Source organism: Ranitomeya variabilis, chromosome 3 (genome assembly GCF_051348905.1).
Source record: "Ranitomeya variabilis isolate aRanVar5 chromosome 3, aRanVar5.hap1, whole genome shotgun sequence".
NCBI classification, from domain to species: Eukaryota; Metazoa; Chordata; class Amphibia; order Anura; family Dendrobatidae; genus Ranitomeya; species Ranitomeya variabilis.
Window position 1 is genome coordinate 653442780 of NC_135234.1, and position 14666 is coordinate 653457445.

The window sequence follows — 14666 nt, forward strand, 5'->3', positions numbered from 1 at the left end:
ACGTCAAATTGTCCACCACGTGAGTCCAAATTTGTTGCAACCTGTCCACCACAGAATCCACACCAGGACAGTCAGAAGACTCAACCTGCCCTGAAGAAAAACGAAGATGAAAACCAGAATTACAAAAAAAAGGCGAAACCAAAGTAGCAGAACAAGCCCGATTATTAAGGGCGAACTCGGCCAAAGGCAAGAAGGTCACCCAATCATCCTGATCAGCAGAAACAAAGCATCTCAGATAGGTTTCCAAGGTCTGATTGGTTCGTTCGGTTTGGCCATTTGTCTGAGGATGGAACGCTGAAGAAAAAGACAAATCAATGCCCATCTTAGCACAAAAGGACCGCCAAAACCTAGAAACAAATTGGGAACCTCTGTCCGACACAATGTTCTCCGGAATGCCATGCAAACGAACCACATGCTGAAAAAATAATGGAACCAAATCAGAGGAGGAAGGCAATTTAGGCAAGGGTACCAAATGGACCATCTTAGAAAACCGATCACAAACCACCCAGATGACAGACATCCTTTGAGAGACAGGAAGATCAGAAATGAAATCCATGGAAATATGCGTCCAGGGCCTCTTCGGGACAGGCAAAGGCAAAAGCAACCCACTGGCACGAGAACAGCAAGGTTTGGCCCGAGCACAAGTCCCACAGGACTGCACAAAAGAACGCACATCCCGCGACAAGGAAAGCCACCAAAAGGACCTGGCAACCAAATCTCTGGTACCAAAAATCCCAGGATGACCAGCCAACACTGAACAATGAACCTCAGAAATAACCCTACTAGTCCATCTATCAGGGACAAACAGTTTCTCCACTGGGCAGCGGTCAGGTCTATCAGCCTGAAACTCCTGCAGCACCCGCCGCAAATCAGGGGAGATGGCAGACAGAATCTCCACCTCTTTAAGAATACCAGCCGGCTCAGGGACTCCAGGAGAATCAGGCAAAAAACTCCTAGAAAGGGCATCAGCCTTCACATTCTTAGATCCCGGAAGGTATGAGACCACAAAATCGAAACGGGAGAAAAACAGTGACCATCGAGCCTGTCTAGGGTTCAACCGCTTGGCGGACTCGAGGTAAGTCAGATTCTTGTGATCAGTCAGGACCACCACGCGATGTTTGGCTCCCTCAAGCCAATGTCGCCACTCCTCAAATGCCCACTTCATAGCCAACAACTCCCGATTGCCGACATCATAATTACGCTCGGCAGGCGAAAACTTTCTAGAAAAGAAAGCACACGGCTTCATCAAGGAGCCATCAGAACTTCTCTGAGACAAAACAGCCCCTGCCCCAATCTCAGAAGCATCAACCTCGACCTGAAAAGGGAGCTAAACATCTGGCTGACGCATCACAGGGGCCGAAGTAAAACGACGTTTAAGCTCCTGAAAGGCCTCAACGGCCGCAGGGGACTAATTCACCACATCAGCGCCTTTCTTCGTCAAATCAGTCAAAGGTTTAACCACACTAGAAAAATTAGCGATGAAGCGACGGTAAAAATTAGCAAAGCCCAGGAACTTCTGAAGACTCTTCACAGATGTAGGTTGAGTCCAATCGTAAATGGCCTGAACTTTGACAGGATCCATCTCGATAGTAGAAGGGGAAAAAATGAAGCCCAAAAAGGAAACCTTCTGAACTCCAAAGAGGCATTTAGAGCCCTTCACAAACAACGCATTAGCACGAAGGACCTGGAACACCATCCTGACCTGCCTTACATGAGACTCCCAATCATCCGAAAAGACCAAAATATCATCCAAATATACGATCATTAACCTATCCAGATACTTCCGGAAGATGTCGTGCATAAAGGACTGAAACACAGATGGAGCATTAGAAAGCCCGAATGGCATCACCAGGTACTCAAAATGGCCCTCGGGCGTATTAAATGCTGTTTTCCATTCATCGCCCTGTTTAATACGCACAAGATTATACGCCCCTCGAAGATCTATCTTGGTGAACCAACTAGCCCCCTTAATCCGAGCAAACAAATCAGACAACAGAGGCAAAGGGTACTGAAATTTGACCGTGATTTTATTGAGAAGGCGGTAATCTATACAGGGTCTCAGAGAGCCATCCTTCTTGGCCACAAAAAAGAACCCTGCTCCCAACGGCGACGAAGACGGGCGAATATGCACTTTCTCCAAGGACTCCTTTACATAACTCCGCATAGCGGCATGTTCTGGCACAGATAAATTGAACAGTCGGCCCTTAGGGAACTTACTACCAGGAATCAAATTAATAGCGCAATCACAGTCCCTATGAGGAGGTATGGCACTGGACTTGGGCTCATCAAATACATCCTGGTAATCCGACAAAAACTCAGGGACTTCAGAAGGAGTGGAAGAAGAAATTGACATCAAAGGAACATCACCATGTATCCCTTGACAACCCCAACTAGACACAGACATTGATTTCCAATCCAGTACTGGATTATGAACCTGTAACCATGGCAAACCCAACACGACAACATCATGCAAATTATGCAACACCAAAAAGCGGATATTTTCCTGATGTGCGGGAGCCATGTACATGGTCAGCTGAGTCCAGTACTGAGGTTTATTCTTGGCCAATGGCGAAGCATCAATCCCCCTTAAGGGAATAGAACTCTGCAAAGGCTCCAAGGAAAAACCACAGCGCCTGGCAAACTCCAAGTCCATCAAGTTCAGGGCAGCGCCAGAATCCACAAATGCCATAACAGAGTAGGACGACAGTGAGCAAATCAGAGTAACAGATAAGAGAAATTTAGGCTGCAAAGTACTAATGGTGACATACCTAGCGAACCTCTTAGTGCGCTTAGGACAATCAGAGATAGCATGAGAGGAGTCACCACAGTAAAAACACAGCCCATTCTGACGTCTGTGTTCTTGCCGTTCAGCTCTGGTCAAAGTCCTATCACATTGCATAGGCTCAGGCCTTTGCTCAGAGGACACCGCCAAATGGTGCACAATTTTGCGCTCGCGCAAACGCCGATCAATCTGAATGGCCAAAGACATTGACTCATTCAGACCAGCAGGCGTGGGGAACCCCACCATAACATCCTTAAGGGCTTCAGAAAGACCCTTTCTGAAAATTGCTGCCAGGGCACACTCATTGCATTGAGTAAGCACAGACCACTTTCTAAACTTCTGGCAATATACTTCTGCCTCATCCTGACCCTGACATAGAGTCAGCAAGATTTTTTCTGCCTGATCCACAGAATTAGGTTCGTCATAAAGCAATCCAAGCGCTAGAAAAAATGCATCCACATTAAGCAATGCATGATTTCCTGGCTCAAGGGAGAATGCCCAGTCTTGCGGGTCACCACGCAACAAAGAAATAATAATCTTTACTTGCTGAATAGGATCACCAGAGGAGCGGGGTTTCAGAGCAAGAAACAGTCTGCAATTATTTTTGAAATTCAAAAATTTAGATCTATCCCCAGAAAACAAATCAGGAATTGGAATTCTAGGCTCTAACATCGGATTCTGAACTACATAATCTTGAATACTCTGTACCCTAGCAGTGAGTTGATCCACACAAGAGGACAAACCTTGAATATCCATATCTACACCTGAGTCCTGAACCACCCAGAGGTTAAGGGGAAAAGAAAGACAAAACAAGCTGCAAAGAAAAAAAAAAATTGACTCAGAACTTCTCTTATCCCTCTTTTGAGATGCATTAACACTTTGTTGGCCAGCTGTACTGTTATGACCTGGTGGTTAGGAGTACTCGAAGTGACCTGATGGTTAAAACAGAAAACCTGTGACAAGCTCTGAGGAAGTGGTAACTCTACTGACCGCAATCCCTAATCCTATCACACACACTAGAAATAGCCGTGGAGCGTACCTAACTCTCCGTAGACGCCTCTTCACAGCCTAAGAGCTAACTACCCCTAAAGATAGAAATAGTAGCCTACCTTGCCTCAGAGAAATTCCCCAAAGTAAAGGTAGCCCCCCTCTAATATTAACTGTGAGTTAAGAGGGAAGTGACAAACACAGGAATGAAACAGATTTTAGCAAAGGAGGCCGAATCTTCTCTAGAAAGACAGAGGATAGGAAAGGGAACTATGCGGTCAGTAAAAAAACTACAAAAACCACGCAGAGTGTGCAAAAAGACCTCCACACCGACTCACGGTGTGGAGGTGCAGCTCTGCACCCCCAGAGCTTCCAGCTAGCAAGGAAATAGCATAATAGCAGGCTGGACTGAAACATAGCATGTACTGAAAAATATATTCAAAAACCAATGAACAGCAAATGACTAGCAAGGACTTAGCTTCTGCTGGAGTAGTCAGGTCATCTGAGAATTCCAAGAGAGATCTGAACCAGTACTGAGACATTGACAGCTGGCATGAACTAACGACCTGGGCAGAGTTAAATAGGGAAGCGAGCAGAAGCAATAAACGAGGGCAGCTGAGAAAGCCAACCTCAAAGATCAGCAGTTCCACTCAAAGCCACCAGAGGGTGTCCAAGGACAGAACTCACCAAAGTACCATTCACGACCACAGGAGGGAGCCCGAGAACGGAATTCACAACAACCTCAACACAATTTATTGTGTATGGGACTGCTGTATAGCCTAGCTCTGGGCTTAGCTATTTCCAGCAGTCCCATCAACAATTAATGGAGTGGAGGATAAGCATGAGTATCTCAGCTCCAGTCAGGATGGGGCTTTGTAGAGCACAGTTCTCAGAAGAGCCCTGGGATTATTGGGGGTTCCAGAGATCAGTAATTTATCCCTCTTCGCAATTTTCCCAACTCCAGTCCCCAAGAGCCACCAACATATCATGTTTCCAGGATTTCCTTAGTATTACACAGATGATGGAATTATCACCTGGCCAATAATAAAGGAATCCTGGAAGCATGATTTGTTGCTGGTTCTTGCAGACTGTATTAGGAAAACACTGCCTTATCCCATGGATATGGGAAAATGTAAGCCCGGCATATACATTAGACTAATGCTTGTTGGCGATCTGGACAATTGATTGTCGGGGGAGTAAAGGATCTAGTATGTCCAATTTCAGACTACCGATCGGTCCTTTTGTTCTCTAGAGAAATGCCACTTGCAGACATGGAGAACACATGCGAGTGCTCCTGTGTATGGGAGACTCGGCTGAGATAGCTGCCGGCTGAACAATCGGTCAATGACCATCTCATGTGTATGGCACTGGCTTTATTATTTTGGGAATAACCCTTTAACCATCATTAATAATGTCAATGGTAGGATGGACAGCTCCAGTATTTTGGGTGGTGGTGACTTAATAACATTTTGTTCCTATCTTGTTTCCCTGGGAGATAAGCAGCTGCTAGAGGAGTGTTGTAGGAGTGTTCTCCCTAATGTGATGTAGCGGTGCTATCCCGCTAGGGGGCAGATGACTGAGCTTTTTATTGTTCTATACGTCCATCTCCACGCTTACGATTTGCTCCGATTTCACTGGACCTGTTTGGTGGCTTTGCTCTGTCATGCAAAAGTCAAAGTCCATTGTAACGAATAGAGTTTGCATACTGTTTTGTCAGTGATTTACTATACCAGTTGACATCACAATATAAGCATCTCTACCGCATAGCGTGTGATAAATTATTTATTTCTTTTCTCCTTTTGTAGGAGCGCAGGCTGCACATGTATGTGGTATATTGCCAGAACAAGCCCAAGTCGGAGCACATTGTGTCAGAATACATTGATACCTACTTTGAGGTGAGAAGGAATATCTCTGCTATTCCCACGTAGTACTAGGAAATGGCATTACTTTATAATCAGTGGAGGTCCAACCTTTAGGAAACCAACCTTATATCAAGCCCTTCACTAACTTATGCTGCACAGTGGCATCTGGCCACCCATGATACCGCGGCACAGCCCTGTCATATACATAGGGTGCACCGCTGGGTGGCCACAAATGTTGTGCAGGGACAAGCTCTACACCAGTGCTGTTTTTCTTTCTTTCCCAGGATTGCTGGGGTTTACGCAACTTTGACCTCCACTGGTGATAAATTGATGGCAAGTACTAGAGAGATGCACAAGAGAGGCATGCTCCATTAGGCTCGTGACACAAGCATACGCGGACCAATGTATTCTTATTAATCAGTTATCATTTTTTAAAAATCACTTTCATTCTAACAAAATGTTGTATATCAAGGTAAATAAACCGATTACATTGTTTCTATAAGACCTATGTCCATCTTTCTGATTCCGTAATATGGTCCTACCCATTACTTACAGGAATTAAGGCAACAGCTGTCACATCGCCTGCAACTCAATGACCTACTTATCAAACCCGTGCAGAGGATCATGAAGTACCAGCTGCTGCTAAAGGTATGTGACATATTAATTGTTCACAGGGCGCAATGCACATTAGATTACAAATCAGATTATGCAATCAAGGGACCTGTCATAATGAGTTATGGTTTGTACACTCCAGTATGACAAGTAAGATACATTATCTGTCTATGGCACCCTCAATGGTTTCTTTTTGATTTTTTTATATGTGTAGATTCTGAAGCTATTAAAGGGATATATCAACCATGTTGCTAGGTAATGTCTCTTTCTGATTAGTTAGGGACCTACTACACTAATCCTAAAATGGAGATTTTCCCTGCTCGACTTGGCTCTCCACCACCACAATAAAGAGAAATGCAGCCCAGCTCCGTAACCTCAGTTGCTTGAATGGAGCTACTTTTAGATCTCTTCTCGGACGTTTATTAGAAGCATCTCTATGCCGCTACAAAGCAGTAGGAATTTTTGTTAGAAGGTTCCATAAAAAATAAGCAGGTTAGAGATTTCTCTGCAGTGCGACCACAATGAAATAAAGCCTTCCCTAGATCTCAATGAAACACGTAATGCTCAGATTTGTCTTACGCTGGGTTCACACACATGACTGAGCCTCGTAGTCCCTAAAAAAAGAGGATTCCAACAGGAACCCCAATGAAGTCATTCATTTAACAAACCCAATGGAGTCATTATGGACACTTTTTTGGCCTCTGCCCTGGCAATGTTTGTCTTTTTCAGACATGCACAAAAAGGTGGTATTACTATCACTGTATTTTCAATAATGAAACACCTTTCTGGTACATTCCCACGACTGTGTGATATTGGACACATATTCATAGTATCATTGAAGGAACAATAGAAATGTAAAATATTCTCTCCTGTACTGGTTTATACTATTATTTATTTACGGTACTTTGTCATCCCACTGCAACAATTTCTGTTTTTCTTTTCATGTTTTTCTATTGTTTTACAACTAAAAATTAAGATTTGTCTTTAATTTTCATAAACTACGAAAAGGAGAACTACTATGAGAACTACGAGAAAACAGCCACAAGCTCACCAATGGCGTAATTAGAGTCAGATGGGCCCCGCTGCAAGATTTGGACCGGCCTCCCCCATTTTAAACAAATACGGTGCCTTGCGAAAGTATTCGGCTCCCTGGAACTTTTCAACCTTTTCCCACTTATCATGCTTCAAACATAAAGATACCAAATGTAAGTTTTTGGTGAAGAATCAACAACAAGTGGAACACAATTGTGAAGTTGAACTAAATTTATTGGTTATTTTACATTTTTGTGGAAATTCAAAAACTGAAAAGTGGGGCGTGCAATATTTTTCGGCCCCTTTAACTTAATACTTTGTTGCGCTGCCTTTTGCTGCGATTACAGCTGCAAGCCGCTTGGGGTATGTCTCTATTACTTTTGTACATTGAGAGACTGAAATTCTTGCCCATTCTTCCTTGGCAAACAGCTAGAGCTCAGTGAGGTTTGATGGAGATTGTTTGTGAACAGCAGTTTTCAGCTCTTTCCACAGATTCTCGATTGGATTGAGGTCTGGACTTTGACTTGGCCATTCTAACACTTGGATACGTTTATTTGTGAACCATTACATTGTAAATTTTGCTTTATGTTTGGGATCATTGAAGAAAAGCAGGCCCAAACCTTGATGCTGCCACCACCATGTTTGACAGTGGGGATGGTGTGTTCAGGATGATGAGCTTTGTTGCCTTTACGCCAAACATATCGTTTGGCATTGTTGCCAAAAAGTTCAATTTTGGTTTCATTTGACCAGAGAACCTTCTTCCACATGTTTGGTGTGTCTCCCTGGTGGCTTGTTGCAAACTTTAAACAACACTTTTTATGGATATCTTTTGAGAAATGGCTTTCTTCTTGCCACTCTTCCATAAAGGCCAGATTTGTGCAGTGTACGACTGATTGTTGTCCTATGGACAGACTGTCCCACCTCAGCTGTAGATCTCTGCAGTTCATCCAGAGTGATCATGGGCCTCTTGGCTGCATCTCTGATCAGTCTTCTCCTTGTTTGATATGAAAGTTTAGAGGGACGGCCGGGTCTTGGTAGATTTGCAGTGGTATGATACTCCTTTCATTTCAATATGATCGCTTGCACAGTGCTCCTTGGGATGTTTAAAGTTTTGGAAATCATTTTGTATCCAAATCCGGCTTTAAACTTCTCCACAACAGTATCACGGACCTGCCTGCTGTGTTCCTTGGTCTTCATGATGCTTTCTGTGCTTCAAACAGAACCCTGAGACTATCACAAAGCAGGTGCATTTATACTGAAACTTGATTACACACAGGTGGATTATATTTATCATCATTAGGCATTTAGGACAACATTGGATCATTCAGAGATCCACAATGAACTTCTGGAGTGAGTTTGCTGCACTGAAAGTAAAGGGGCCGAATAATATTGCACGCCCCACTTTTCAGTTTTTGAATTTTCAACAAAAATTAAAATAACCAATAAATTTCATTCAACTTCACAATTGTGTTCCACTTGTTGTTGATTCTTCACCAAAAATTTACATTTGGTATCTTTATGTTTGAAGCATGATATGTGGGAAAAGGTTGAAAAGTTCCAGAGGGCCGAATACTTTCGCAATGCACTGTATCTACAGGTGCCTCTCACAAAATTAGAATATCATCAAAAAGTTAATTTATTTCAGTTCTTCAATACAAAAAGTGAAACTCATATATAATGTAGAGTCATTACAAACAGAGTGATCTATTTCAAGTGTATATTTCTGTTATTGATGATTATGGCTTACAGCCAATGAAAACCTAGAAGTCATTATCTCAGTAAATTAGAATTCTTTATAACACCAGCATGAAAAAATGATTTTAACTTCTGAAATGTTGGCCTACTGAAATGTATGTACAGTAAATGCACTGAATACTTGGTCGGGGCTCTTTTTGCATCAATTACTGCATCAATGGGGCGTGGCATGGAGGCGATCAGCCTGTGGCGCTGCTGAGGTGTTATAGAAGCCCAGGTTGCTTTGATAACAGCCTTCAGCTCGTCTGCATTGTTCGGTCTGGTGTCTCTCATCTTCCTCTTGACAATACCCAATAGATTCTCTATGGGGTTAAAGTCAGGCGAGTTTGCTGGCCAATCAAGTACAGTGATACCGTTGTTTTTAATCCAGGTATTGGTACTTTTAGCAGTGTGGACAGGTGTATCCACAATTAATGATGGTTTGGGGAGCCATGTCATCTGCTGGTGTAGGTCCACTGTGTTTTATCAAGACTAAAGTCAGCACATCCGTCTACCAGGAAATTTTAGAGCAACTTCATGCTTCCCTCTGCTGACAAGATGTTTGGAGATGGAAATTTCATTCTCCAGCAGGACTTGGCACCTGTCCACACTGCCCTAAGTACCAATACCTGGTTTAAAAACAACAGTATCAGTATCACTGTGCTTGATTGGCCAGCAAACTCGTCTGACCATAACCCCATAGAGAATCTATGGGGTATTGTCAAGAGGAAGATAAGATCACCAGACCTAACAATGCAGACGAGCTGAAAGCTGTTATCAAAACAACCTGGGCTTCCATAACCCCTCAGCAGTGCCACAGGCTGATCGCCTCCATGCCACACTGCATTGATGCAGTAATTGATGCAAAGGGAGCCCCAACCAAGTATTGAGTGCATTTACTGAACATACATTTCATTAGGCCAACATTTTGGATGTTAAAATCATTTTTTCAAGATGGTGTTATAAAGTATTCTAATTTACTGACATAATGACTTTTGGGTTTTTATTGGCTGTAAGCTATAATCATCAACATTCACAGAAAAAAACACTTGAAATAGATCACTCTATTTGTAATGACTCTATATAATGAGTTTCACTTTTTGTATTGAAGAACTGAAATAAATGAACTTTTTGATATTCTAATTTTGTGAGATGCACCTGTATATCTTTACATGTACAGGGTAAAAGAAGTGAAGCATGAATTCTTAAAATTACATTTTATTAGTACATAGTTAAATATTATATAAAATCTAAAAAACATAGGTGGTTCCTTCATATTTATGAAGCTTTTCAATTTCTATAATTAATTTATGCTCTGTCACTTTCATAGGCAGATACTCTCTCTATATTTACCTAAATCACAATTAGTTGCATTGAGAGCACAACACACGTGCAATATATGACATGCTTCCCTGAGTCTATGATATGCTCCTGGACATGGACTAGTGGTGTATGATAATCTCGATGCAGTTTCCTATTGTGGTGCATAGATCTGCAGTGTAATATGGTTCTATTAGTGGCTCTCTTGATTTGTGTGCTACATTGTAGTTACATAGGCATGATGTATCACAGAGTCTATGAATACTGCTACATATATTTAACCCCTTTATCCCCGAAGGTGGTTTGCACCTTAATGATTGGGCACATTTTTACAATTCTGACAACTGTCATTTTATGACGTAATAACTCTAAAACGCTTCAACGGATCCAGGTGATTCTGAGAATGTTTTTTCATGACATATTGTACTTCGTGTTAGGCTACTTTCACACTAGCGTTAACTGCAATACGTCGCAAATGCGTCGTTTTGCCAAAAAAACGCATCCTGCAAAAGTGCTTGCAGGATGCGTTTTTTCAGCATTGACTAACATTAGCGACGCATTTGCGACGCATTGCCACACGTCGCAACCGTCGTGCGACGGTTGCGCCGTCCTGTGGCGGACAGTCGGGACTAAAAAACGTTACATGTAACGTTTTTTGCTCCCGACGGTCCGTTTTTTCCGACCACGCATGCGCGGCCGGAACTCCGCCCCCACCTCCCCGCACCTCACAATGGGGCAGCGGATGCGCTGGAAAAATGCATCCGCTGCACCCGTTGTGCGGCGGAGACAACGCTAGCGTCGGGGACCTCGGCCCGACGCACCGCGACGGGCCGAGCCCGACGCTAGTGTGAAAGAAGCCTTAGTGATAACATTTCTTCAGTATGACGTGCGTTTATTTGTGAAAAAAAGGAAATTTGGAAACTTTCACAATTTTCTCTCTTTGAATTTTCATGCTCCCCCAGTGTCTAATGTATCCGCTCTGGATCCCCCAGTGTATAATGTATCCGCTCTAGGTCCCCAGTATATAATGTATCCGCTCTAGGTCCCCCATAGTATAATGTATTCGCTCTAGGTCCCCCAGTGTATAATGTATCCACTCTAGGTCCCTCCACTTTCTCTTTTTCTACTTAGGTTCATGCCAACCCAATATCCATCTGTTTGATAATCGCATTGAGACTTCTTAAAGATGTTCCCGGGCCCACGTACATTAGACTGTCCCCGCAGGGATTCCGCTGTCGTGGCATAATTGGATTGCGAGTGAAGCCACTGCCTACTTGATCACCATGGCGACGCGGCTCGCTTGCATTCATAGAATCATAGCATGTTAGAGTTGTAGAGTAGACCTACCTCTTCTGACAAGCCTACAACCTAGATTAACCACCAAACCGCTACATGACCAGCTCTTCCCTCACCTACTGTATTCTCACCCATCCCTTGTAGATTGTGAGCCCTCAGGGGCAGGGTCCTCTCTCCTCCTGTGTTAATCGTGACTTTTATTGTTTAAGATTATTGTACTTGTTTTTTATTATGTATAGCCCTCCTCACATGTAAAGCGCTATGGAGTTAATGGCGCTATAATAATAGTTGAAAGAGACCTCCAGGTTCATCATAATCAACCCCCTGCTAACATGAGCCAGAAGCCTTTTAACATTTGTGGAGGTTGATCCCTGACGTCATGCACCAACAATGCATTGCTTGCCCTTTCCCGACATTACACCTCTACCCTTTCCTGTGACGTAACACAATAATGAGGCAATTAGTGGCTGATTCACTCTATTTAATGCTTATTTCACCACCGTGACACCCCCCCAGAGGAAGTAGGACGAAACTCTCATCACAGGAGGCACCTATGTTTTTATATTTTATATGCTATTTAGCTATTTACTAATAAAATTTTATTTTAAGGATTCATGTTTCACTTCTTTTACCCTCCACATGCAATGATATTTATGCATACGCAACAGAATAGTGTATTGTAATGCTTGAAGTGCTGTGCTACATATTCTATGCAGCTATAGAGATTAAGTACATAATTTAGATTGATTCTATAATTGGTACCCTGTGGTGTCATACAGATACTGGAGGTATAGCGTGGCGGAGGGGACAATGGCAAACATATGGTGGAGCTGCCCTGTAATAAATCATTTCTGGTCTCGGGTAATAATACTTATTAAAAAGATGACCGGTCTTTCTATCCCAAACTCCCCCGAGGCTCTAACCCCTATTCCAAACTTCCCTGAGGCTCTAACTCCTATCCCAAACTCCCCCGAGGTTCTAACTCCTATCCCAAACTCCCCCAAGGTTCTAACTCCTATCCCTAACTCCCCCAAGGTTCTAACTCCTATCCCAAACCCCCGGGGGTTCTAACTCCTATCCCAAACTCCCCCAAGGTTCTAACTCATATCCCTAACTCCCCCAAGGTTCTAACTCCTATCCCAAACTCCCCCAAGGTTCTAACTCCCATCCCTAACTCCCCCAAGGTTCTAACTCCTATCCCAAACCCCCGGGGGTTCTAACTCCTATCCCAAACTCCCCCGAGGTTCTAACTCCTATCCCAAACTCCCCCAAGGTTCTAACTCCTATCCCAAACTCCCCCAAGGTTCTAACTCCTATCCCTAACTCCCCCAAGGTTCTAACTCCTATCCCAAACTCCCCCGAGGCTCTAACTCGTATCTCTAACTCTCCCGATATAAAAGATCATTGATAAGCTACCTAATAGCAGCTAAAAATGTTTTTCCTCATCATTGGAAATCTAATTCTTCTCTTACCCTAGAGGAATGGTTCTCTGAAAATGCCCAATCATCTGCAGACATAGATAGATACTATATGACTTGAAGAAATTGGATAGAATTCCTAGAATATGATTCTTATCGCCCCACCCCAAATCAACCATCTCTGCTCTCTTCTCCAGGACATGATACTGCTTTGTTAGTCTCGCACTGTATTGGTCCACTCTCAACCGCATTGAGAAACATTCACATAGGATTTTGAATAACCTTTCTATTGTAGTGTGTATGGTGATGTAATATCTTCAATTCCTCTCCTCCCTTCTTACTCGTTTCCCCTATCCAATTATCTCATTTTATTTTGTAATCCTATCAAATGGTACATATCTGTTGACAGTTTTTTTTCTTTTTTATCTTTCGTTATGAAAATGTCATAATCTTTAAAAATAAATTGAATTTGAAAAAAAAAAAATAAAAAGCTAAATTTACGTTGATGTACACCACTTTTTCAATGAAAGCTTTTCTTTGTAATCTCTTGATCTCGGGAATCAAAATACTAAAGAAGGTACTTTAAATGCTTTTTCTAGGATTTCTAAGAGGCATTCGTGTTATTTCTCCTCATTCTTCATCTTATTCAATTTACCTGATATGACAGAAAGCTAATAAATGTATAGGCACTTAGACAATATAAATCCCCAATAAATATGAGCTGTTAACTTTATTTTTACAGACTTACAGCTGGTGAAATAATTATTGAACACGTCACCAATTTTCAAAGTAAATATACCAAATTTCTAAAGGTGCTATTGACATGACATTATCACCAGATATTGTTAGCAACCCATCCAATCCACACAGGCACAGAAATCACACCATAGATGGCCATATATCAAGTTGTGTGTAATAATGAGAAAAAAAAGTATTGAACATATGAAGAAAGAGAGGTGCAAAAATGGAAAGTCATAACCACAGATGAAACCTATCAGTAATTAGAAAGCAATCCTGCAACTTAGTGAAAAATAATATCAGCTGGTTCAACTAATGGCCTATAAAAAGATATATCTTAACCAAAGAGCCACACAAGAAACACCTCATGATGGGTAAAACCAGTGAACTATCTCAAGACTGTCACAAACCTTAATGTTGCAAAACCTACTGATGTCATCGGTTACAGAAGAATTTCTACTAAAGGTTCCAGTGAGCAGTGTTGGGACAATAATCTGGAATTAGAAAAAACATAATTTCACCAAAAAACAGCCACAACCAAGTGCTCCCCGCAAGATTTCAGACAGAGGAGTGAAATTAATTATCAGAAGAGTTGTTCAAGAGCCAAGGACCTGTGGAGAGCTACAGAAAGACCTGGAATCAGCTGATACAATTGTTTAAAAGAAAACAATAAATAATACACTTAACGTCCATGGCTTGTATGCACACTCACCACTCAAGACTCCATTGCTGAACAAAAAGCATGTCCAAGCACATTTAAAGTTTGTTCAACAACATTTAGACAAGCCTGTGAAATACTTGAAGAATATAGTCTGATCAAATGAGACCAAAATTGAACTCTTTTGATGCCATAAGACACACCATGTTAGGACGCCAGAAGGCACC

The 14666-nt window shown here is 42.3% G+C and overlaps 1 protein-coding gene across 3 annotated transcripts in view; it reads left to right on the top strand.

The window, feature by feature from the left end:
- Positions 1 to 14666, top strand: part of ARHGEF25 (Rho guanine nucleotide exchange factor 25) — a 434366-nt gene that overhangs the window by 385919 nt on the left and 33781 nt on the right. For all 3 annotated transcript variants that reach the window (XM_077297766.1, XM_077297765.1, XM_077297768.1), the window contains 2 exons: positions 5575 to 5664; positions 6187 to 6279. In XM_077297766.1, the coding sequence (XP_077153881.1) occupies positions 5575 to 5664; positions 6187 to 6279 (183 nt within the window). The remainder of the gene's footprint in view (positions 1 to 5574; positions 5665 to 6186; positions 6280 to 14666) is intronic.